Here is a 24,050-nt window from a genome sequence, read left to right as displayed (position 1 = left end):
GGCTGAAATGTTAGGCTCAATTGCAGAGGTCAGCTCATCAGTTCCTGTATTCACGTGTCGCCAAAATACACGTGAATCACCACGTGCCAGGGAAATTTTAAGTTTTTCCCATTTATCATGCTCCCATTCACTTTTTGCATTACTAATCAGGCGCTTATAAGCCGTTCTCCTAGCCCTGATCTCATCACTCCCTTTCCCTTCCTTTATCGAGGCCAGGAGATCAGTTTTTGCTTTGCGGCATATGGCATTGTACCAGAGAGGGCAAGGGGGGCGTCCATTTTTCCTTTTTGAGGTGGAAAAAAGGATTTCAGACACTGATTTGATAAGGTCCTCATGTAACAAGTCCCACAGTGTATGTATGTCCTGGGTGCTATCTTGTTCTAATAATAGGAGGGCCTTTTCGAGTGTGGGGATAACCCGGGCATATAGCCTGGATATCTTCTCTGGGTTGGAAGCTAGTTTCTCCCACTTCACTCTTCGTCTGTTGTTCGTAATGCCTAGTCCCACCTCAAGTGTCGCCCTCTGTTCCCTCCTAGCCCGAGGCCAGGAAGGTTATATTCCAATTCCAGTGAGTTGTGGTCACTGTCTGCCCTTTGGGATATCCGAAAGTCTTTGATGAGCGACCACGAAGACAATGGAATGAGGACATAATCAAGTTTTGATTCCCTCCCCCCTCTATTATATGTATATTTTGGAGGAATATCGGATTTTATCTGACCATTACAGGCCCACACACCATATTTTAGAGTTAAAGATGTAATTTGCAGAGCCAAATGTGTCCAAGCTCTTGGGGCCGATGCCTCCAATGGGGGTACGGACCAGACCGCATCCTCCTCTTGGGCTAGACCATCCAATGGGCCAAGAAGCGGCTCATAATGGCAATTTAGGTCCCCTCCAATTATAAAAGGGATACCCTCGGGGATTTCACTTAGGACGTCTGCGAGCTCCTCTATAGTGCGTGATTCTTGCGTGATATTTACTGGCCTAGAGCAAACGTTTACCAGCAAAAGCCGGTGTAGGTTTGGCCATTCCAACAGTACAGCAAGAATATCCTCGTTGCTGAGTGGGAGTAAAGTGGCCCTGCACCCCAAATCAGTAGCCACCCAAGTTGCGAGTCCTCCCGAGGGACGTCCCTTGCCCCCCCATTTAGCATTTATAGAGAATGTAGCATAGCCAATGCGATTGACTTCTTCACGCGCCCAAGTTTCCTGGAACAGGCATATGTCTTTGCCCTCAATGTATGAATTCCAATCCGGGCAATGCAATTTGTTAAGGAGACCCGCCACGTTCCAGGATACTAACTTCAAGGAGGGCGTGATGGCACTCTTAGTTGATGAATTCAAGAACGGAACCCGACTAGGTTGCGGGTCCAATAATGTATTGGTGTAAATATTATTATCTTGGAGCACCGCAGCCTCCCTTACAATGATTGGGGGGGAAGCAGGCTGGATGGCTGTCTCTCCGGCATTATATTTCTCCTCGGGATTGGCCTTCATTCTGGAAATAACTGAACATGTTTTAGTATCGTGAGGGTCATTATATCCGCTATCTACCCCACTCCCCCTCTTGCTCAGTCAGTCTACCATATCTAGGTGACTGAATCTGTTTTGGATAGGGAAGAAGTCATAATGTTGTATTCTTGGGGGTGGGGGGTCCTTCTTTCTCTATTGCCCCATCTACCCCCTCCTCTCTGTACTAGTTCCCACCCTTGCTCTTCCTGATCATGTATTATAGGTGGGTAGAAGAATGATAATGGTAATACTTGGATGGAGGTCCCCTTGTCACGATATGGCCAGCTACATATGTATGAGACAGTCGAAGGGTTCCTAAAATTAATTAGGACACAGTCACCAGCGATGGATTTCCTGGTATCACCCAACCATGGGGTTCTTCTTACCATAAGGACCTCACTCCTTATTCCGTCAGGGAGGGGTCTATTAATGGAAAGCCAATTTATGACCTTGTTTTTGAGAGCTTCCACAGGTTCCCGAGAAGATTGTTTTAATTCGGGAATACCTGCTAGAATGATTATATACGGGCTTGCCTCCGGGGGTAAATTAACTATCCTGTGTTTATTAACTTTACCATTACCCGGATCCCCCTTTCCAGACATAGCTAGTTTCTTCTGAGGGCTTGTGTTTACTGTGCGATCTGCAGCCGATGAATAAAGCTGTTGTGCGGAATGTTGAATTTGTATGGGCTCAGGTACAAGACCCGTCTCCTTAACTGTGGGGGCTGTTTTACCTATCTCACCGCTATGTCTCATCCCTGTTCCCAATAGTTGGCTATCTTTTTTAGGGGCAACTGATAAGAGTGCGATTTCCTTTTCAATATTCAGTAAGCAAGTTTCCATCTTTGCTAATCGCACTTCCAGAGGATTAAGCATTATCCTCATCAAAGTGCGAATGTCAGAGAGAGTGATATCCTCCTCCCCAGAATTTACATTTGTAATGGGGGATATCTGCCTCGGTGTATAAGAGGGTATTTGCTTATTCTTCAATGGCGAAGTTTGCCTCTTACTTTGTATACCATTTTTTTTGCCCTCGATCAAGGTGGAATTCTTAGCAATTTTCGATTTTCTCCCTCGGCAATTTTGTACCCTCTGTTTCCTTTTTGGTATTGCTCCCTCCCTCTCTCCTTGCCTTGGCAGGGTAGACTGATGAGCCCTAATAATAGTTCCCTCCATATTAGACGGGGTCATATTAAGTGCAATTGTAGGTATGAGAGGCTTAGGTAGAGGTAAAGGTGTTATACTAAGATCTACGGGGCCGAAATATCACAATCAGTGTTAGGAACAGCATGACCACTTGAATTAACTATATCGCGCATGACATCTGTACCCCTAGCCCCAACATCTAATAATGTACATTCCAGTCTTGGTTCAGGAGTCGTAGCATGTGCAAGCGGGCCCAAAGACGATCTCCTTACCCACTATATTTCTTGGGAGATACGTCTTTCCAGAATGGAAATTTCATCAATGAGGAGAGAACCAGCCTTAGCGAAATAATTGTCCAAAGTACCTTGTGACTTCCCAGCAGCCAGCATGGTCTTGCTCTTGTCTCTCTTGTGGCCATACTCCGAGGATGACGATGAGATGTATACAGAGTGCAGGGCAAGAATCAGGAGTATTGGCCCTGTCCCGATCTCGTCCGTTCTCGAACGGCCTCAAACGGCCCACTCTTTGCCCAGTCTTCGCCCCACGCTTCGTCCCACTAGCGCGTTTCCACCTGAGGTTTAAATAGAGGGGTAGATCAGGCGGAAGTAGGCGGGAAGAGGCCCCAGCTGCACCTGTGGTGATGGCGCTGTGCAGGCTGGTCCTCGCAGTCCCACCTGCGGTGTTCAGCAAGCTGGTAAGACTTCCCTGGGTCCGGTATGCTCCTGACAGTCCGTGCTCAAGGGTCGTGAGCTCCTGCAGCGTCCAGCGATAATTAATTCTGCGAGCGGGGGCCGCAAGAAGTAAATAGCAGTGATGGGAGGAAATGGGCGGAAGGAGGCGGGAAGAGGCCCCAGCTGCACCTGTGGTGATGGCGCTGTGCAGGCTGGTCCTCGCAGTCCCACCTGCGGTGTTCAGCAAGCTGGTAAGACTTCCCTGGGTCCGGTATGCTCCTGACAGTCCATGCTCAAGGGTCGTGAGCTCCTGCAGCGTCCAGCGATAATTAATTCATATGGTGATTCAAAGAACTTCTCTGAACCTATAATATATTTTAGATAAGATATTCGTACCTGCACACCAAGACTGGAGCTATACGGCCAACCACTTCTACTGTAGAATAAAGTAAAAGAAAATGGGTCCATAGCAGTGTGGATCCTTTTTTTTTTGTGCCTTTTTTAAATACTGGCACTCTTATTGCAGTGTGCCATGAAGAGGGTAGTTTGATCCTGCAAGCCTAGTGTAAAGCATTGGTGATTATAGTGGCCCAAAATTGATGTTTATTTTATGTATGAGCATCAGGGCCCCATAAGGACTCGGGGGGTGGGGGGGGGGGCCTTTCCAGTTGGTCTTTGGGAGATGGCATCAGAAACCTCAAGGACCTCAAACCTAATAGCAATGGGTAGTGGACCTCAACCTCCCTTGGATTCTGCTGACCAGGTGAGTCAAGGGTGGATAGTGCGCTGAAATGTGCTACCCATTAGTCAGCCAAGATGATATTAATAAAACTTGATATGCAGGTCTTAACGCACTAATTCTTGGTATTATGGCAAGACTGGATTAGTATTTTCTAGATACCTTCCCTCAAGGCGATTTTCCTGTTTTTTTGGCTAGTTTTATATATGGGCCGACACCTCATTATAGCCTCTCTGACTCTAGGGTTCATACTCAAGGCCTTACATAAAGACTTGTTGGCTTTCCTACAGGCCCTATCTAACCAGCCCAGTGTGTTCAGTTGGTCTAATATCTGGGGACAAGAGTGAATTCCTAATGCAACATTCCAAATTAACAAAAGCATTAATAATTTTTTTGCCTGAATCAGTTCAATTTTAGTTCACATTTCCATGGTTGCAATTGGGATTCGCAATTAGCAAAACCATTTGTGACTGAACAGATGCGAAAAAGTACTGGGAATGAGTGATATGATGAGGTGAATATTACTTGTTAAACGGGCATGGTCTGGTAAAATTGGCTATCATATGACCAGGGACAAATTCACTTCCAATTTTCAGCCTCAGTTATCAAAAGAAACATGTTTTGTACTCGCAATGGGAGATTCTCATACACGTCTTCCTTAGCATCTAAATTCCCCAAAAAGTATTTTAGAAAACATGTATTTTCTGTACAGATTTAATATAAGTCATTTGAAAGAACTTGTCATTATGATTAAATTGCAATTTTAGATTTTTTGATTTAGGAAGATTTGGAGATCTCCTTGCCCGGGTTCAATTTTAGCTGCTGTGTCCTTGATATTTTTGGGGAAATGGATAAGGAAAACACAAAATGGTCCTCTCAGTGGGCTTCTTTGCCAGGGTGAGTCTACCTTCCAATATTTGTATTCTGCAGCGACATGTGCAGTGATGCTAGTGTGATGATTTGCGGTGGATTCAGTAGAAAGCCAAGTGAAGTTAATCATCTGTTTTTAGATCTTAGTTACATAATGGCAGGAAGAACACAGAAATCAAGAAGACCGGGAGGGTAACTTTGTTTTTTCATTATAAACAAATGTTATTGTTTTAAAGACAACCAATAGCAACACGATAGGCACACTGCCATCATAGTAAAGGCGTACCCACAATAAATCACATACTGAGGAAATCCAGGTACATTCTAGCCAAAACCATGATATGCCCACCATTTCCCCTAAACTTTCTTGTGCTATTGTGGGAAACCTTTGGATATGTATATGGGTTCTTCTTGTTTTGCACACCAGTCAATCACTGTCTGCCAACTTTGCCACAGAATGGTTTGACCATCACGACTTTCCCCAAGATCTTCAACAATGCCCAACAATGTAATACCCAGCAACCCTTCCCACAAGCCCCCAGAATCCCTGAGAGAGGGGTAAATATACTCTGCCAGTATTGTGCAATGAGATGACATTCCCAAACCATGTGGAAAAAATGCCTCTGCTCCTCAGGACAGCAGAAAGAACCGGGTGAGGGTATTCTATTCATCGGCTGCAATCTCACAGTTGTCAGATAGGTCAAGTGTAGGTTTTTAAACTGAATGAGTCTGAGTCTTGAGGAGAAAGCTAGCCCCCTTAGGGACATACATGCATTTCTCCACTCTGAATCATCAAATGTATCCAACCATTCCACCCAACCTGCACAAAGGGTTTCCTGGTGGGACATGAGAGCATGGCGTAATTGTAAGAAGCGCTAGAAATGCAATTTGTGTAAATTGGATTTAGCTCAAAGTTCTTCGTAGGATTTAAGTTGTGGGCTCTGCCAAATGTCCCCCCACCATGGACATGCCCATAAGATGGCATTTGTCAACGCCCTTAAGGGGTGCAGAGTGTTGCAACCACCTGCCCCGTAATAAGGGTGTTTCAAGAGTAATCTTCCAATCCCATCCAGTCCATCACAACTCAGCTCTCCACGCAAGCAGGACTGCCTTACTAATATCTTGGAGGGTCCTCGGTACAGGGTTTCTGTAGAGCAATCTCAGCATGTTATCTCATGCCAGTAGTGACACCTCCACTCCAGTCGTAAGGCTCGGTTGTGCCATCCCCATCTCAACCAATTTTTAATTACCGACATCTGTGTTGCCCAATAATACAAGCGCACATATGCCATGCCCATTCCTCCATCATATGGTGACTGAACATGTTTACCAAAGGCCAATCGAGAGGGATGGTCCAACCATAGAAAGGGTCATATTTTAGCAGGCATTAAAGCATTGGGATGGGTAGGGGAAATTCTGGAGGACATACAGCAAAAGTGGTAATGCCATCATCTTAAACAGAGTTATTCTGCTGAGAACTTTGAGATGGAGTTTAGCCCATGTGGTGAGATAGGTGGTCAGTCTGGTCAATAGAGGTCTCAAATTCAAGCTCCATGTTAGGTTTGGCTCTAGGGCTATATAAGGTCACATGTAGTGAAAGCTAAGTCTGTGGACAGGCAGTTATGATTACTAGTCCACTGTGTCACTATCCCATTTCTACAGAACCAGAAGAGATTTTGATCAGTTAATCTGGAGGCCAGACCCTTCCCCTTAAAGCAGAGGTCTTCAATCTGTGGGGTGCGACCCCTAGAAGAGTCGTAGAGTCCTGGGAAGGGGGTCGCGCATTTCCAGGCCTCCCTTCTGCCTGGAATCTAAAACATGTGCTCTTCCTTTTGGAAACCGTGACACTTCATTCCGGACATTAAACTGCTTCAGCTGAAGTTGTGTTTCCTATGCTGTGAAGTTAATTGAGTCTCCTGTGCTCTGAAATGAAGAGGCTGGGCAGACAGGTAAAACAATCCTATGTGGCAGGGTGGCTGAATGATATGCAATTGTGCATTACGAGTTAAAATGCAAATCCTATAACTATTTGCACAGTTTGTAGCGCTCTATCTTATAATGTGTGTAATCCAAGAATAAAATAATTTCTTACACATTGCTTTCTGTCACAGGCTGTGACCTCGTAGCACTAAAAATACACAAGTCACTATTCTCCACCGCACCAACCAAAATTTGATTCTGTGGCTCTCTGGTTGCACACAGACCTCTGCAGTGCATTAACTAATAAAGGTTTCTTAACGTACTACAGTGCATTTCCCACTGAGTAACAACTTTTTAAAAATTATTTTTCATTTAAGATACCCATTATTTTATATGTAGCTTCCTGATGTTGAAAGACCTAAAAAACTAACAAAATATTTTGGGGCTTATTTATGAGAGGTTTGCGCAACCGGGGCGGCACTTTTTTTTAAGCTCCGGTGGCACAAGCATCTCAATCATATCTATGAGGTGGCGCAAAGTCACCCTGCGTAGCTTTACATGGCCTCATACATATGGAGTAAGACAAAGCAGCGCAGGTCGCTGCCGTGCCTTAGTCTGTCAAGTAGGCGTTCCATAGGCATTGTGGTGGGTGTTCGCACGCAACACCCATGGATTTTGCTGCTGCCCCAGATTTAAAAAAACATGTAAACCTGGGGTAGTGCCAAAACCTTATGTCTCCCTACAGCAGGCATAATGAGGAGAAAGATTTCCATTTCTCCTTGTGTTTTCCTCTTTCCATGTGTGTTGCATCTGCGGCTCACATAGAAACAGAAAAATCCATCTTGGGATTGTTTTTGTGCAGGAAGGTGCCACACACAGCTCAAAAACAATATTGCCTACATTGGTGCTAGGCAGCAATTTGTGCACCAACGCAGGGGAAAAAGACAGGAATGCACCATATTTCATAAATAAGATGCATTCCTGCCCATTCACATTGGTGCAGGTCGGTTCAGCAAGAAGACTTGCGGCGCTGCCCTGCGCCAATTCCTCATAAATGAGGCCCTTTATTTTTAGCCACACCTTTGACCACGCTTCCACGCTCACTGACCTTTGGTTTAAACGAAACACAGTTTAATATCATTTCCCCAATGTAAAAATGATTTGCGTTGGGAATTGGGGGTGTTTCTGGTTGTCAATAGTTATCAATGATGAGGAGCACCAAGTTCTAGAACTTTTTGTCAGAAGGGGGTCCCTACGCCTAGAAAATCTTGACAAGGGGGTCTCGGCGTCAAAAGATTGAAAGACCTCTGTCTTAAAGGGTACCATCTGGAGCAGATGAGGGCCCGTGAGGGAGGGCTGAGAGAGAAACAGGAGGGCATCATTCGCATAAAGCATGATTCGGTCTTCCACCGCCAAACCTCAATTCAATCCCCAAATCTATGAATTGCATCTGAGCCACACGGCTAGGAGTTCTATGGCTAAAGCAAAATATTGGCAAACCGCTTCAAGAGAGAGTTATCATAGGGGCGCACCTCAAGGTCTAGACAGCATAGTTCCTGCTCAGTCTGTTGACCTTGAATACTACTTTCTAAGGACATAATGCTAGTTTCCAGCACAGCTATCTGCCAATGTTTCTCTCTCTCTCTCTGCCTGTTAAGTATGATCTGGCAATTCCCTAGAGAGTAGCCTTCCGCGCCACCCAAAGCTTGTCAGGTTAGGCAACCGTTCCTTTATTTAAGTCACGGTAAGACATAGGTTCCTGGGCCTGAAATTGCGTGAATTGTTCATTTGCTAGGTGACAGGCGTTGAGCCGCCAACACGGACAGAGGCATTCCCCCAAGAGCCAAAGTGAAAAACCAGAAGAGCGTGGTCCGATATACTCCAGGGTGGAGCAAAAGAATCAGTTGTGTGAGAATGATCAATGGCGTGGAACAATATCAAGTCAATAGGAGACATCATCTTATGTGCAGTTGATATTTTAGGATATGCGGAGAGTGATGAGTGCATGCCCTCCATGCATCAAAAAAACCTAGACCATCATCCCAATCTCATAGCCCTCCTATATGTCTGCACTTCATTCCCTTAGGTGCAAGTGGAGTCTACCTCAGGGTTCATAATGTGGTTAAAATCACTGCCCCAAAATGGTAGTTCCTTTGGGTAACCGCGGCACTTCATCATTGTGTGGCTGGCCTTGTGGTGTGGAGGTGGGGGGGGAGTGCGGGATAAATAATGTAGATTGTAGAGGCAACCTTCAAAATTTCTCAAAGTACCTATCCAAAGTCTTGTGTCACTCGTGACACAGCAGAATAAAACGCTCTGTGCAGGAGGATCACCACACCTCTAGATCCTTTGGTATATCTGGCATGGTAGACTCTGTCACACCCATATTGTGCTTTTAGGGGACATTTGTTGTCCAACAAGTGGGTCTCCTGCAGCAGCAAAGTAGCAGGAGCATGACGTTTTGGAAATATGAGGACTGCCCCGCATTTGATCCGTTTGTTTAGGCCAATTACATTTCACATCATGATTGGAAAAGCATGCATGACATTAGAGGAGTAACATCAATTGTCATGTGTTGGCTTGTGGATTGAGAGCTGGGGTTTCTAAAAGGATTTTTGCCGCATGGAGGTGGGAGGTGTATAAAGAGCAGGTGTTGTTTCATGTTAGAAATTATATATACCAAGACAACCAAGAAACCGGAAGCCAAGATAAGCCAACTCAAGAACAATATGTTCCCCCCCACACAACCCCCCACCCCACACTTCCACCCCAGAAGCATCTGTCCTATTAGAGTCTCCAATGTGACCATGCAGGAGTATCGCAGAAAGATACAGTGATGCTGACAGGTTAGATGTAATGGGTTATAGCAGTCAATTGTTCAGTAGTCTGCACCCCTTGTGATTCCCCTGGTTATGTGTCTTGTGGAGAAGAATACCATGTGTCCAGTCCTGTTCCTGACATAGGACAGAACCAGGAGGTGGATCCTTGGTGTGTGAGGATTTATGTGCTCTTGAAGTCAGTCACAGCTGCCTGTGTGATTTCCTGCATCCCCCAAAACGCCCCTCATGTCTCAAGTCATTCTGCAAGGCCGCTGAGTATCATGGGGGTTGTCGGGTTGCTTCAGAGTGGTCGCTGCTCCATCGTCCATTTCCATGCAGCTTCTGACGTGTCAAAAACAATGGTTTTGAAGTTTTGCTGGGTATATGGGCAGGTATTGCAATTTGAGTGACCTGAGTTTCTGCTTGACTTGATCATATGGTTTCCTCAATTGTTGCACAAGCCGGCAATAGTCTGGAAAAATCATGATGCGACTCGATTAAAATGAAAGCTCCACCATTCTGTGTTTCCCTTTAAGGGCCACATTCCGGTCCCTATACTTCAATAGCTTTTCAATCAGGAGGTGTGGAGTGGCAGGGATCTATTCACCTGTACAATGACAAAGCAGGTGGAAAGTTGATCACCAGGCGCCCATGTTGTGATCTGGTGTTCCAGAAAGTCTTCCATTGTGGAATCCTCTACCTCTTCAGAGAACCCACAAGCAGAGATTGCAGCATCGTGCTCTATTTTTGGCGTCTTCTATCAGGTCTTCCAGGATTTCTGACATTGCTGAGAGGCTGGAGACCGTGGAGATGGACCCCTCTCATGAAGATACAAACTTCCACCTTGGAGACTCTCTCAAATGCTCAATAGAGATCCTTATGCAACAGAGAGACCTAAATCTCAACCTTCCCATTCATAGATTTGAGTGCCTAACAAAAGGCCTGAATAGCCTAAAGAATAGTCCCAGCATCTTCTGCTCTGGCGGTCCGGACTCCCAGACCCTGATGGCTGTGCTGCAAATTTATCAAAGGGGGAGGATGACCTATAAACACAGAATGCAAATGCAAATATCTGACACATGTATCTTAATTGATTAGAACATGAGTAAACTTTACTTAAATAGCCCTGAGTTTCTCTCTCTCTCTCTCTCTCTCTCTCTCTCTCTCTCTCTCTCTCTCTCTCTCGCCCGCCCTCTCCCTCCATCTCGCTCCATTTTTTAGGTCAGAACAATACAATAGAACGCAAACAAGCAAATATCTCTTGATGGATGTAGCCCATCAAAGTACATTGAGGAAAAGTTTGGTTATTTGCGTGTTTGTTATAGGGACATTGCTTTCGGAAAGAGCTGACCATTTCTTGTGCTGTTTGTAAATATATTTGTCAATTGAAATAAGCCCATATGGATTCACATTTTTCCTGGAGGCCATTTCTGGACAGCTATGATTTGGGGGGTTGTGCTCAACTCTCGGCTGTAAGGGTCCCAGTTTACAGCTTCATTTGCACACATCTGTTCGCTGGAGTCCGCATATGAGCAAAAAATGCTGTTAAAATATGCAGCTATGGGTTCATGGAAATGCATCAAAAATAATGTAGTTTTGGCACTTACTTTTCTTTGAGTCTGAAATTAATAGAAACATTTTGATAGCAGAAAAATCGGTTTGATCACTGAACAATATAGTGTGTCATTTTGAGATCTGGCTTCAAACTTCCACTTTGCCCCTTGAAATACCGCAGGCCAACAGGGTCCAGGGTACACTAGTTTATCCAAGGTCATTGGACCTTCACACACATCTTGCAGGCCCTGTCATCATTGAGTATCACAGGACAGAACAACATTCAAAATGGATTCCACAATGGGTGCATGATGTTTTCATGCTACAGAAACATAAGAATCTGTGGTGGGTTGTGATAAAAAAAAAATTATCTTACCTGTGCACTGTGATAGGATGTTGCTCCCTGTATGTGTGGTGTCATTGGTTGACGCTAGAAGACAAAATACAAGAGAGTGACTTACACATTTATGGTCATAGGTAATGGGAATTCTGTTTTCCTTATTAGTACCTTTTTTACTTTCTCTTTTACCTTTTATCTCTTTTTTACTGTTTTTAATTATCAAGGGCCAACCACTGCCGTCCTGACCACCACAACCGTCCATGTTTTAGAGTAGCCACCAGGCATATGGGAAAGTATAGATTTACTATTCCCGCCCCCACACCCCTTGAAAGGTATATGCACAGATGAGGTGCACATATGTGGAGCTAGGTTTAGAAAACCTAGACTTGCTTACCTATCGAAATCTTTTTGGGATTTTTTGTTCTCAATTTTGTGTCCCGTCGATATTTTGGGCTCAATATTCAGAGTGCACTCTCTTTGGAGGGACAGTTTTCAAAGCAAGGAAAGGACTGTTTCTTTCAAAACCACTTTAGGCTAAAGGTGTGCCCATTGATTCTATGGCTATTTTGTTTTCCAAAAGCATCAATTTGTTGCCAAGTGCATTTTCTATATTTTCAATTCTACAATACAGTGGTTGGTTTCTTTTACTGGAGGGCTGCAGTGATTCATGTTGCCAGTACTGCTTCTTTGTTACTGCATTACATTTTACCATTTGTGAGGTATTCTCTTCTTCACCCATCAAAGGGCCAACTGGCTGTGCACTAGGACCCGATAGCTGGTCACACTGCAGACCGGGACCGTCTTTACTCAGCAACATTATACTCGGACCACCACACTCTTCTTCTAGCTTCTGGAAGCGACATAAATGATACTGATGTAACAGGTCTATTGCTATCCCTTTACCTTTCAAATTGAGAGTCAGGATTACCTTGTAGGACTACATGCCAGATGCACGAATATCTGGTCGCAAAACCAACATGTCTTTTTTTTTTTTTTTAAACAACCTTTTTTTTTTACATTCAGTAGGAGGAATGGAAGCCCAGAGGACCCCTTCAAATGAGTTACCACCGCCTTTAAGATGTCGGAAAAATAAGTGTTTCGGTCTCAGAACATCAATACGTTAGATACTGATTTGGTATTTGGTAGGAGTGCCTACCACAGGGCCATTTCAGATACCCAATCAGTATCCATTAGGAGTTCCATTTTAAGTATCAGAAATACTTTAGTGCACAAGAAAAAGCATTTTAACTATCATTGGCGCATGTGCGACTGTTAAAATCCTTAGTACATCTTGCCCTTAAGTCCCATTGTGGATTCTTGGTGAAGGAGCAATGATTGGAGGTGGCCACCATCACCACAGGTTCTATACAGTTCTCCTCGCCTTATGGCTACCCACCCATGCGACTTCAAAAAGTTTTCCTGCAATGCGTCTAATTTGTAAATTAGTTCACAAAGTATCTTAAGTGATTGTCTTTTAGCTACTTCTGCCATTTACCTCACCTGCTCAGGATTCCCCCTGTCACCCCTAATGCTCTGTACCCTGTCCACACCCCTCTCGATCATCAATCATTGGACACTGAGTTAAGGTTCACTAAAACCTAATTCATGCAACCACGTCAAAAATGTAATTTTGGTGAACCTGTACATAAAGTGCTGTGCGGCTGATCCATAAGTTCTCTACCATAGTAAAACATAAGTTCTCTACCATAGTAAAACTGCAATGTTCACACTGAGTAAGGCGCATGTGTCAATATATGAAAAATGTCTATTTGTTGGTATGTATAAAATCCATATAAAGAATTATTTTAAAAAACACAGTAAAAATTGTGCATTTCATGTGAACCTATTTGGATGACTTTGCTCACCTACATCGCTTTAGCCTTCGTGCGGTGTGACGCTGCTGTATTTTGGGGCTAGATTTGCGCTTGAGAAATACCCAAAATAGATTAAAATAGAAATATCGCCCAATAATAACATAGCTTTGTTTTTCAGTAAGCATCAATCCGTATTATTACAGGACCACAGTCATGTGTTTTGGTTAGTGATATTGTGTACAAGGACAATAATAGGTCATAGTGGCTTTAGCTAGTTTTTGACTGTGTGAAAATAGGTATTCATTACACTGAGGCAACACAGACCAATTACTGTTAAACTATGCTGCCTACTAGTATAGTTGTCATGTGACTCCTACACCTTGTAGTCCATTGTCTTTTGTAACATTTCTTATACAGTGATTTCCACATGTATGATTGATTATCTCTGTGTAATATGTGTGAAGCAAAGTGCTTTGATACCCTACACTGGTATTAATGGCACTGTAAAGATTCTGATATTTTATTATTTTAACATTTTTACACATGCTAACAGTCTTTGCAAAGATTTTTCCTTATTAGTACCAGTGGAACATACAGCTGCAGCAGTGAAAAAGGTGACCGATCAACCTTTGTAAAGGGCCCTTCACTTCACAGCAGTCACATTTTAGTAACTTTTGATCCGTTTGAGCTACAAACAATTTATTAGTTAAAATCCTCAGATTATGTAGCAGATGATGTATTATGTGGCAGATAATGTATTATGTGGCAAATATGGCAGATGCCATAATTATGTGGAAAACATTTGCAAACTAGGATATTTTGCCATTCATGTTTGAACTGCTCTTGTGGAAAAATGGAGGCGAAGTGCTGATGACAGAAACTCCATGGCTCGGAGACAAATGGCTTGTGCTTCCACTATTAAGCGTATTTGGGATGTTTTATGATTGGAAACATATTCCACTTTGTGAATGTATTTTAATGTCAATAACTCATATTAAACCTTAAATAAACATGTGTATCCATTGGGTGAATTAAATAACGTAATAGGCTGTAACCTGTTAGTGAAATGGGAAACCAATACAAAAAATTCTGATATTTTGCTCTTTCTGCCACACCTCTGACTCCACCCACAGACCCAATCCTTATGTTATTCCAGCCCTCTGATTCTTCGCCCACAGTTTTCCTACTTTTTCCCCCCCACTTCGACCACTGACTGAAGCACACATACAGCCTGCCCGACCGCAGGCTGTGTTATTTAAAAATTCATTAACACCCTGCACCGGCCTGTGTGGGCGACTCAGGACTCACTAGTCTTAATTCTTTGGGGTTAAACGCTGGTAGGACTAGCAGAGTGCGGCCAATCGGATTTTTGTTTACATTCAGGCTCCCTTGAGCCGGTGGGGCTGACGAGCCCATGGCTACGCACCTGCGCGCCTTGAGTGGTACTTTACCTGAGAATATTTTTTGGCAGCCTACGCAGCAACCCTACACACATACCTACTCCCTGCTGACGAGAGGCAACTACCTTGAAACACGTGTCCAGGGATGGCTAACGCGACACCTATTTTCATTTTAATCTTTTGGCATAGGCGTACCTGCCGACGCCACTTCATGGACCACAATTCTTTGGGGTAACACGCTGGTAGGACTAGCAGAGTGCGGCCAATCGGATTTTTGTTTACATTCAGGCTCCCTTGAGCCGGTGGGGCTGACGAGCTTATGGCTACGCACCTGCGCGCCTTGAGTGGTACTTTACCTGAGAATATTTTTTGGCAGCCTACGCAGCAACCCTACACACATACCTACTCCCTGCTGACGAGAGGCAACTACCTCGAAACACGTGTCCAGGGATGGCTAACGCGACACTTATTTTCATTTTAATCTTTTGGCATAGGCGTACCCGCCAACGCCACTTCATGGACCACAATTCTTTGGGGTAACACGCTGGTAGGACTAGCAGAGTGCGGCCAGTCGGAATTTTGGTCTGCGTTACAAGTCAGCCAGCTGCGGAAACTGACAGCTATAATGTGTGACTAATGTATTTCAGTGCGGTGACCACCACCCTGAAATGCGTTAGACTAACACCTGATGCATAGTACTTGGTAGGACTGCACCTACTGTCCCCAGCACCACCTCTGGATCCCCGTGACCCTTTCACTTCCCTCATAACGGTTTCTGTGAAAAGCCTCTGTCCCCTTTCTGTGTCCTTGAAGCGCGTTGTCCCTTTCTCACCTCGGTCCATCAACGCACACCCCAGAGGCCTGTCTGCGGGGTCTTATGCGACCGCTGGCTGGGATCATTCGTCAATATGGTATCAAAATCATATCATATGCGGACGATACCCAGCTCGTGGTCTCCCTGGCACAGAAGAACAGCAGGCTCCCGCAAGCCAACATGGCATCCTGCATGGAAGACATAAAAAGCTGGATGACGGCATCTTCCTTAAAACTGAATGGGGACAAAACCGAGATCATGCTCCTCGGCCCCCCTTCCCCCACCACCATCACCCAGCTATGGCCTTCCAGTTTGGGTCAACCCCTTCCCCGAAGGAGGACATCAAGAGCTTGGGAGTCTGGCTAGACAAATCCCTCACTCTTAACACCCAGGCAACGAAGACTTCAGCAATCTGCTTCGGGTTAATCCGGATGCTGAAAAAAATTCTCCCTATCCTACCCCTTGAAGCCAAACAAATCGTCGTTCAGGGCCTCATTCAATCGCGGCTTGACTTCAACAATGCCCTCTATTTGGGAGCACCAGAATACGTATTAGAAAAGCTTCAACGGACCCAGAACTGTGCAGCCCGGACCATACTCCAGATACCCCGCAGAGAATCAGTTAAGGCAGGGATTCGTTCGCTCCACTGGCTCCCTGTCAGGGAAAGAGTAAAATTCAAGGCCCTCTGTATTTCCCATCAAGCCTTCCATAGAGTTGGCCCCCAGATCAACCACTCCCTTCTTACCCCCTACTGCCCCGGGAAATAACTTCGCTCCTCAAACGCCTGTCTTGCCACAGTTCCCCGAATCAAAAGATCTAGGGCAGGAGGCAGGTCCTTCGAGCTCAATGCTGCCAAGCTGTGGAACTCCCTCCCCCCCTCCCTAAGATCTAATCAGATCCTCTCTTCGTTCCGCAAAGAACTAAAAACCTTCCTCTTTAGAAACTAAGCCCCCCTCCCCCCCTCTCAGAGTACTATGCCCTCTGTGTCAGCGCTTGGACGCCCTTGGGCAGCGGTCGCGCTATACAAATCCCTTTTTCATTTCATTTCATTTCATTTCATTCATTTCATATGCAGCCGCTTGGAGCACCGCCATAATCTACCTAATAGCGTGGCCCTGATCCTCGCGTGAAAGGCTGTTTTGAATGAGAGAGGAGCCGGTAACGAGGGCTGAGAGAGCCAGAAGTAAGTGACCGATGTGAACAGGGTGTGACTATGAAAGAAGCTGGAGGTGTCGTAAAGTGAAGGGCTCCACTGCTGAGGCTGGGTCAGAGGGAGGGGCAGTCTAGGTGGGACAATTAAAACAAGAGAACTTGGGGCAGCATACAGGCCTGTAGAGCTGAGGGGGATATCCCGAAGTGCTCCGTGGAAATGCACCAAGAAAAAGGCATACCCGCCTTATGAGCACGGTAAAGCTGCATGGGGACTTGGAGCACTGAAGCTTAAGCGTCCTGAGGGTGCCCATGCAAGGCTTGTATAGAAATTACCTGCAGTTTCCTGACAGCACAGTTCTGCATTTGTTTGTTAGTTATTGGCTGTCTATGCTTTTAATATTAGTTTAAAATCCTTCACTTCCCCAAGGTGCTGTGGGCATATTCTGTTCTCTCTAAGGGTCTGTCACTGGGAAAGGGGTCAGGCATAAGCCGAGTGTAAACAAACCACAACGCCACCAGTTGCTGTTTGCTTTTGCCTGAACTTCTTGTATTGCCCTGCCTCACTCTAATGTTTTATTTAGAATTAATATTTTCCATAACGATTATGATACACTTTTGTTGACTGTATTTATTTGTGAACTTTTTATAGCGCTGTGCTGGAAGCTAAAATGCATCTGGGCACTTTTCAGTCCATTTCAGAAACAAAATCCTGGAAATTTAACAAACCATTGGTCTGCATTGCTTTACAGCCCTCCACTAACTATAGCCGCTATCATACAAGCTGTAATTGTCTGTATTTTCAGACCATGCCACTTTTTTTTATATTGTATCCTTTTGAGACCACTAGAACAGTGGGCGGGTTGCTTGGTGCAATCACAGTCTCAAGCAGAGCCACTTACAGATGGAATTTCCCAGCAGCACTAGTGCAGCAGTTTAAGAACTTAGATAGTCTGGTTGCTCAAATAGGTGCAATTTCTGATATTTATATGCTTCCCTCATGTTCATTGCTTGATTTTTGCTCGCAAGAAAGTGTCACTCATAGTCATTGAATGTCACTCATAGTAACACTGAATTTATGAAAATGTCACGCATAGCAATCTGAAACCTTGGCAGCTATGCACAGTGCAGTGTGCACTCCTGCCTCTGCTCTGCAGAGAAAAAGCACAACTGCCATTGGTGAGGTGACCTCTCAATCACGAACGGCAGTGGTGCTTTTTACCCGCACAGACAGACAGACACGTGCTGTGGTGCAGTAGTTGGGTTGAATTTAGTAGTGCATGTGCCTCGCACACACACTAATAAATTCAACCCAAGTTACCATACCAGTCCACCCAGCTACTTCACTGTGCGTGCACAGGGACAGGGTGCTGTGCGGCTGGTGCGCGCTGGCCGCGGCCCGCGTACACTTACTTTCGGCGCAACACCCACTGTCTACCATTACCACCCCTCATGACCAGGCAGGCACTAAGGCACCTGACCTGCCTTAACTGTAGGCATAATGACTGGATAACTTAGTGCTCTTTAAGGTCATCATCTACTATTTACTGTGCTTTAAAAGACAATACAATTACATTTGTAATGAAAAATGTGTTGTAAAATGCACCATTTTGGTCTGTCTTTTTCCAAAATTTTCTAGGGGGAGAACCCTCCCCAAACCCCCATAGTAGTGGTCGGGCTCACTCGCTTCGCTCGCTCGCTATGTGCCGGATAGGGACTGCTCTGGCAAAATTTGCCAGGCTGCTTTCAGTCCCCAGTCCGGCCCTGGAGAGGGGGCAGCTGACAGCGGCAGGGCAGGATAAGTGGACACTGTCCTTTTCTTCTGTGGGCAAGAAGAAAAAGACCAGAAACACTACACTTGTCACTTGTTATGTCGTTATTTGATTGCTGAGAGAGCCATCAACCCAAGGGTGGTGTTCAGCTATGCTCTCCCACTGCAATAGAGCGGCCACTCACCTGCACCTCGCTCTAACGCCCCTGGTGGTCGAGGCTCCCTAGGACAGTGAGATGGTCTGTGTCTGGATACCTGTCACCAGCAGGTACCCGGTGTTCCGGGATACTAAATATACCACTGTTTACACAGCACCGGGTTGGCAGTGAGACTTGCCCTTGCTATCGAGTCTCGACCGAGATTGAAAGATAGTTCCCTTTAGTGACTTCATCTGTGTTCCATTCCCGCTTCTAACAGTTACAGCCTGCTTCTCAGAGATAGGAGTCTGGACTTCGCAGCCGATTGGTCCTTGGCAGTGTTTTCACGCAGCATGGTGGGATAAACCTTTTAGTTAAAAATGTTGTCTCTGTCCCAAAACGTTAAAATTGATCTTACTCCTTCAAGCGTTCAGACCCCAATAAAAGATTCAGATGTGTTGCGTATTCCAATATTACCACTACCACATTTCGCAAGTACGATGGTGTCACCATGAAAATTCTCTTCAAACTGAGCGCCACTGTTATGTGAACAGGGCCCCACTTAAAGGAATGTGCAAAGCACAAGTGACTAAACAACTCATGTGACATTGGCTGCACTGGACTGAGCACCACTCTCCGTCTCCAGGCGTGCTCCGGTCCAAATCATTACGATGTCGGGCAACTTTAAACTATGCCGCATGTGCCCGCTCGCGCTGGCCCGCCTACCCTGATTGGCCAATGACACTGACGCCTCGCGAACTGACGTCAGCTATTGCCGCCGCGGTATTTAGTTGTGAAAGATTGTAGCACAGCACAGCACTGCCAGCTACGAACTGAGCCCAAGTCTGATGCAATCTGCCAGCTAAGAGATTGGCAGTCAGAAGAGGTGCTAACGACACGCACAAACCTCGGACACAGGCCTAGAAGCATGACCAGGCCTTCTGATCTTGTTGGTGGGAGCCGATTTTAAAAAAATCAGCGGACCCAGTAACAAACTGGCCCCCTGTAAAGAAACCAGCCCCCACCCCTTCCGGCCTCCTGGGAGATTGCCCGGTGCCAGGTATTACCAGTCCGGCCCTGACTCCAGTTACCCTATGTATCCTCCTAGATAAATAACTCACCTCTCTATCTCCCTTATCTATCCGTCTAGATTGCTCACCCGCATCTCTAGCTCCCCTGCGCATTCTAATGCAAAACTCACTCCCCTTTCTAGCACCCCTGTGTATCCCCCTAGGTAACTCACTCATGGCTCCAACTCCCCTCTGTACCCCTAGATAGGTCACTCGCCTGTGTATTTCCTAATTAGCTTGCTCACCTCCCCAGCTCGCCTTTGTAGCTCCCTAGTTAACTCACTTGCTTCTCCAGCTCCCTTGTTTACCCCTAGTTTTCTCAATTGCCTCTCTAGTTCCCTAGTGTATCCTTCTAGATAGCTCACTCACATCTCCAGGCCTCCTGTGTATCCCATAGATTAACTCACTTGCGTTTACAGCTCTCCTGTTTATCCTACTGGACAGCTTGTTCACCTTTCCAGCTCCCCTCTGTAATCCCCCTGCTTAGCTCACCTACTCCCCTCTATATCGCTCTGGATACTGCACTGGGATCACTGGCTCCCCTCGGTATCCCCCTAGATTCACTCACCTCTCCGTTTACCCTATATATCACTGTCATTTAGTCACCTCACTGGCTTCTCCAGCTCCACTGTGGATGCCCGTAGGTAACTCACTTGCTTATTCAACTCCCCTGTGTATGTCCCTCCTTACTACACTTGTCTCTCCATCTCTGTTGTCTATGCCCCTACCAGTGGCAGAAAAGGGGAAGTGGGAAAACCCACCTGGTACCTTGCACTGTTCACAAACTTGGGGAATCCCCCCAAGAACACGTTTTAAATCAAAATTGTTTCAAATGACATTTCGAAATGTAAAAAACTGTACACATATATGAGTAAACAAACATCTTTAGTGTTAGACCATTTAGTCTCAAGAGAAAGACTTAATAAAAATTCACAATGGTACAACAGGTTAATGGTTTCTTAAATGTGCGTACAAATTAACTTATTCGCTATTAAACAAACGCAGCTGTTTTATACATAGTGAAAAATGCTTTCAATTCGTTGATGGAAAATGCCCAATGCATTTCGGGATTATGAGAGTCCCTCCGTCAGGGGCCGACCTAGAACAAATGTGAGCATTATGAATGTTTCATGTTCAGAAACTTGTGGGACAATGCAAATGCGATGATGCTCAAGTGGAGGTTAGTAATAACACACAGCATGCTTAACACTCAAAGCCATGTCTGAGTTTAAAAACTGCTATTGGAGTGCACATGTATGAATATAGTGACCACAACTGTGGGCATAGAGCATGAGTGATGTGCTTGACAATGGTGAAATGCACGCGTGAAAAAGCATTCTTATAGGAAGTATTGTATGATGATTCAGAAGCAAGAGCTTGTGGGCCCCTTTGAGTGAAATTAAAATGAATAGGCGTGCAAACTATGGATAATACGCGTGCCTGATGACGCTCACCTGAAAGCATGTGATAGCTATGTTTATCACACAAAAGAGTTTGGCAACCGAATGCTTTTTCACGAGTGCACTCACCTCAAATGAACGGTAACATTATCCCATCAGCATGGGCATGGGCGCTGATGGCATAGGGCTTTCTCTTGCTAAGCAGGCTTTTCAGCAGTACCCTGATGTTCCATATTGCATTAGGCAAGGGGGGGGGGGGGGTAAACAGCGTAAATCCATATTTGGTAACAAACATTGGAAGTGCCAATTGGTCTGGCTTATGAATGCACTGTCAAGCCAGAACTAAAAGTCCATGCAGTTAATGACTGCTCTGCGCCCATCTTTGCTGATGCTAGGGAGAGACGCCATCACTTGTATAGTTATCTTAGAGACATTAATAGCATTACTCACTCGCTTCTCTAACTCCCCTCTGCATGTGTAATAAGCAGAGCTTCTAGAATTATGCGATTGTGCGGCTGCTGCATTTTTCACATAATTATAGATTTACTGCATTTTCCACATAATGCATCATCTGCAGCATAATTGCAGATTATAACACCCAAAAAATTGTTTCTAGTTTAAGCGGTTCAAAGTTACTAAAAATACTGCGACACATTGTGTCTCGCAGTGTAAAGGGTCTTTGCAGAGGTTGTCACTCTGGACAGCTTTCCATTTCTTAGTCCTATATTTAGGGGTTTAACTGATGGCAATGAGGAGCAACCTACGCCCAGAGAGAGTTAGCAAGTGTAAAAATGACAAAATAACGAAATAATACTGTCACAAAATGTGCTGCATTATGCTTTTTAAATTTTCCTTTTCTTGACGTATAATTTAGTAAACCCTGCCGCATAATTTGGCCCTCCTCTGCCGCATAATTCCTGTGGCCCTGATAATAAGATCACGAGACAGTCTGGAGAGGGTCAGGATTAGCATTGCTTTATCCAGGGAAAGGACAGGGACTGCTGTGGACATCTTTGTGCTGTCCCATTTCTACAGCACTCGCTACCTCTCACGTGCCGCTGAAACGCTTCCCCACGTGGATGGAGTGATACACCTGTAGGGTGTGCGGTTGGAAGTTTGGTGTCTTGCTTTGAACCTGGGTGTGAAATGATTCTGTGTCTTGCTTGATCACCACAGAGATGCGTTTGTAGTATTATGGGATGCAAGCGCCAGGGCATAATTTGAGCCGGTGGTTTTCTGTGCTCGCTGCCGCATGGTGGCGCGGTTTGTGTAATTTGAAGACAAGCAGAGCAACAGTCGGGTGTTATTTCTATGCTTTTGAAACAACGAATACTTGCGCCCAAGCCATTCTTATAGCTGTGGGGGCCGCGAACAGTCCGGATTGTCAAACGTGCAGCAGTGGGATGGTTAGTAATTGCGTTGGTACTCTCATTGGCAGCGCTGGCAGGGGCACTGGGCGGTGCACGCTGTGGCGGCCTCCTGAAGAGCCCTGGCACTTATCTCTTTGGATATTCAGCACTGGCAAGGGCGCTGGTAGTGCGGAGGTTGAGGGAGTGCGAGAGACGGGCGGAGGGCGAACCCGAGGGTGAAGCCGAGGGCACGTGTCTGCTCATCGTTGTCTGACGGGAAGGGGGGCGCAGGCCGCTCGCTGCCACCACAGCGCCGCTCTCTTTGTTCCGGTTTCTTCACCCTGCAGCAGGCGCGGCGGTCTGAGCGCTGCGGTCACTGTTTTGTGTAAACGGTGCGGGCTTGTGTTTGTTATCACAACTAAGTAAACTGAGGCTGGCATTGTGTTATAAAGTTTTTGCTGCTTACGGGGTTTCTTACCTCGGTACAGCGCGTCTGTGAAATAATTATTGAACAAAGCACCAGAAAAGAGCTGCTCACTGGAAGGATGGCGGGAGGTGAACACCCCCAGTCAGCTGCGTGAACATGGGAGGAAACTGGGATCGGATGGGACAGAAGCTCCTTAATGCTGGTGTTTTCGACCAGACTCTAGGTGCTAGAACGTTTGAGAAATTAACGAATGAAGGAAGATGGGAACATCTGGCCACATATCACACCATTTATTTCAATCAGGGCACAAGTCGGGGGTACACACAGGTACACGGCGTCCACCCACTATTTACACAGGATGGATGTACACCGTCCACCTTGCAAGAAGTGGGCCCCACAGAAATATGCGGAACTTATCTCGGTGTCATTTTCAGACACCGGTACACATTCAGCAGCGCCTGCACATTGTCTGCTTTCGTTTCCAGCAGTAATGTGCAAGCAGCGAGGCGGGCGTTCATATTTCAGACTCCAGCTGGGCCCATAAGTAGGCCAACTTTAAGGTGTGGAATACTGAGTCTGGCTTAATTTATTAATTAGGTGCTTAATTTAGAACCTGTCCTTGGCACTAATGGAGGACAGGAAGTTGGATCCCAGATCCCAAACATGCATGAGAAAGGTGCGCACAGGTGCACCCAGACCCCTCCACAGATTCTGACTGGAGGAAAGCCTGTGAGCAAGTCAAACAACTTTCTATTTAACAGTTAATTTGTAATACTGTATAGAGGATGCAAATGGGCTGTTGTGTACAGGAAGTGTTTTTCTTTTTTTGTGAGGTAGTTTAAAGATCAATAATAAAAAACGAAATGCCCCAGCAGCGAGTGTCTACAGGATCCTGCTCCCAATAATACAGACACATCCTGCCCCACTGTTATGTTGGGCCCTAGGCCCTCATGCTATGGTGAATGACTGACACTCATGCTATGGTGAATGACTGACACAGCACACGTAGTTGGGTAGTGGGTTAACTGGCCTCGAGCACGTGCGCTCGGCCCTTTTATTACCCTTGTCACCTGACCCAGTGACGTAGGTGGTGGGTGGGTGTAAAGAGTAATACACACATGTGAACACTAGAACGTGTCCATGCTAGGAC

General features: G+C 45.6%; 1 protein-coding gene and 1 long non-coding RNA gene across 2 annotated transcripts in view; one reads left to right on the top strand and one right to left on the bottom strand.

Annotated features, from left to right (window-relative positions):
• Positions 1 to 24,050, top strand: part of LOC146854259 (uncharacterized) — a 208,921-nt gene that overhangs the window by 100,407 nt on the left and 84,464 nt on the right. The window lies entirely within an intron of this gene.
• Positions 1 to 24,050, bottom strand: part of TMEM213 (transmembrane protein 213) — a 67,732-nt gene that overhangs the window by 9,138 nt on the left and 34,544 nt on the right. Inside the window, exon 2 of the mRNA XM_085652036.1 lies at positions 11,606 to 11,659. Within this exon, the coding sequence (XP_085508162.1) occupies positions 11,606 to 11,659 (54 nt within the window). The remainder of the gene's footprint in view (positions 1 to 11,605; positions 11,660 to 24,050) is intronic.

This window comes from Triturus cristatus, chromosome 4_1 (genome assembly GCF_964204655.1).
Source record: "Triturus cristatus chromosome 4_1, aTriCri1.1, whole genome shotgun sequence".
NCBI lineage: Eukaryota > Metazoa > Chordata > Amphibia > Caudata > Salamandridae > Triturus > Triturus cristatus.
The sequence above is the reverse complement of the archived record's forward strand: the minus strand, read 5'-3'. Positions and strand labels throughout refer to the sequence as shown.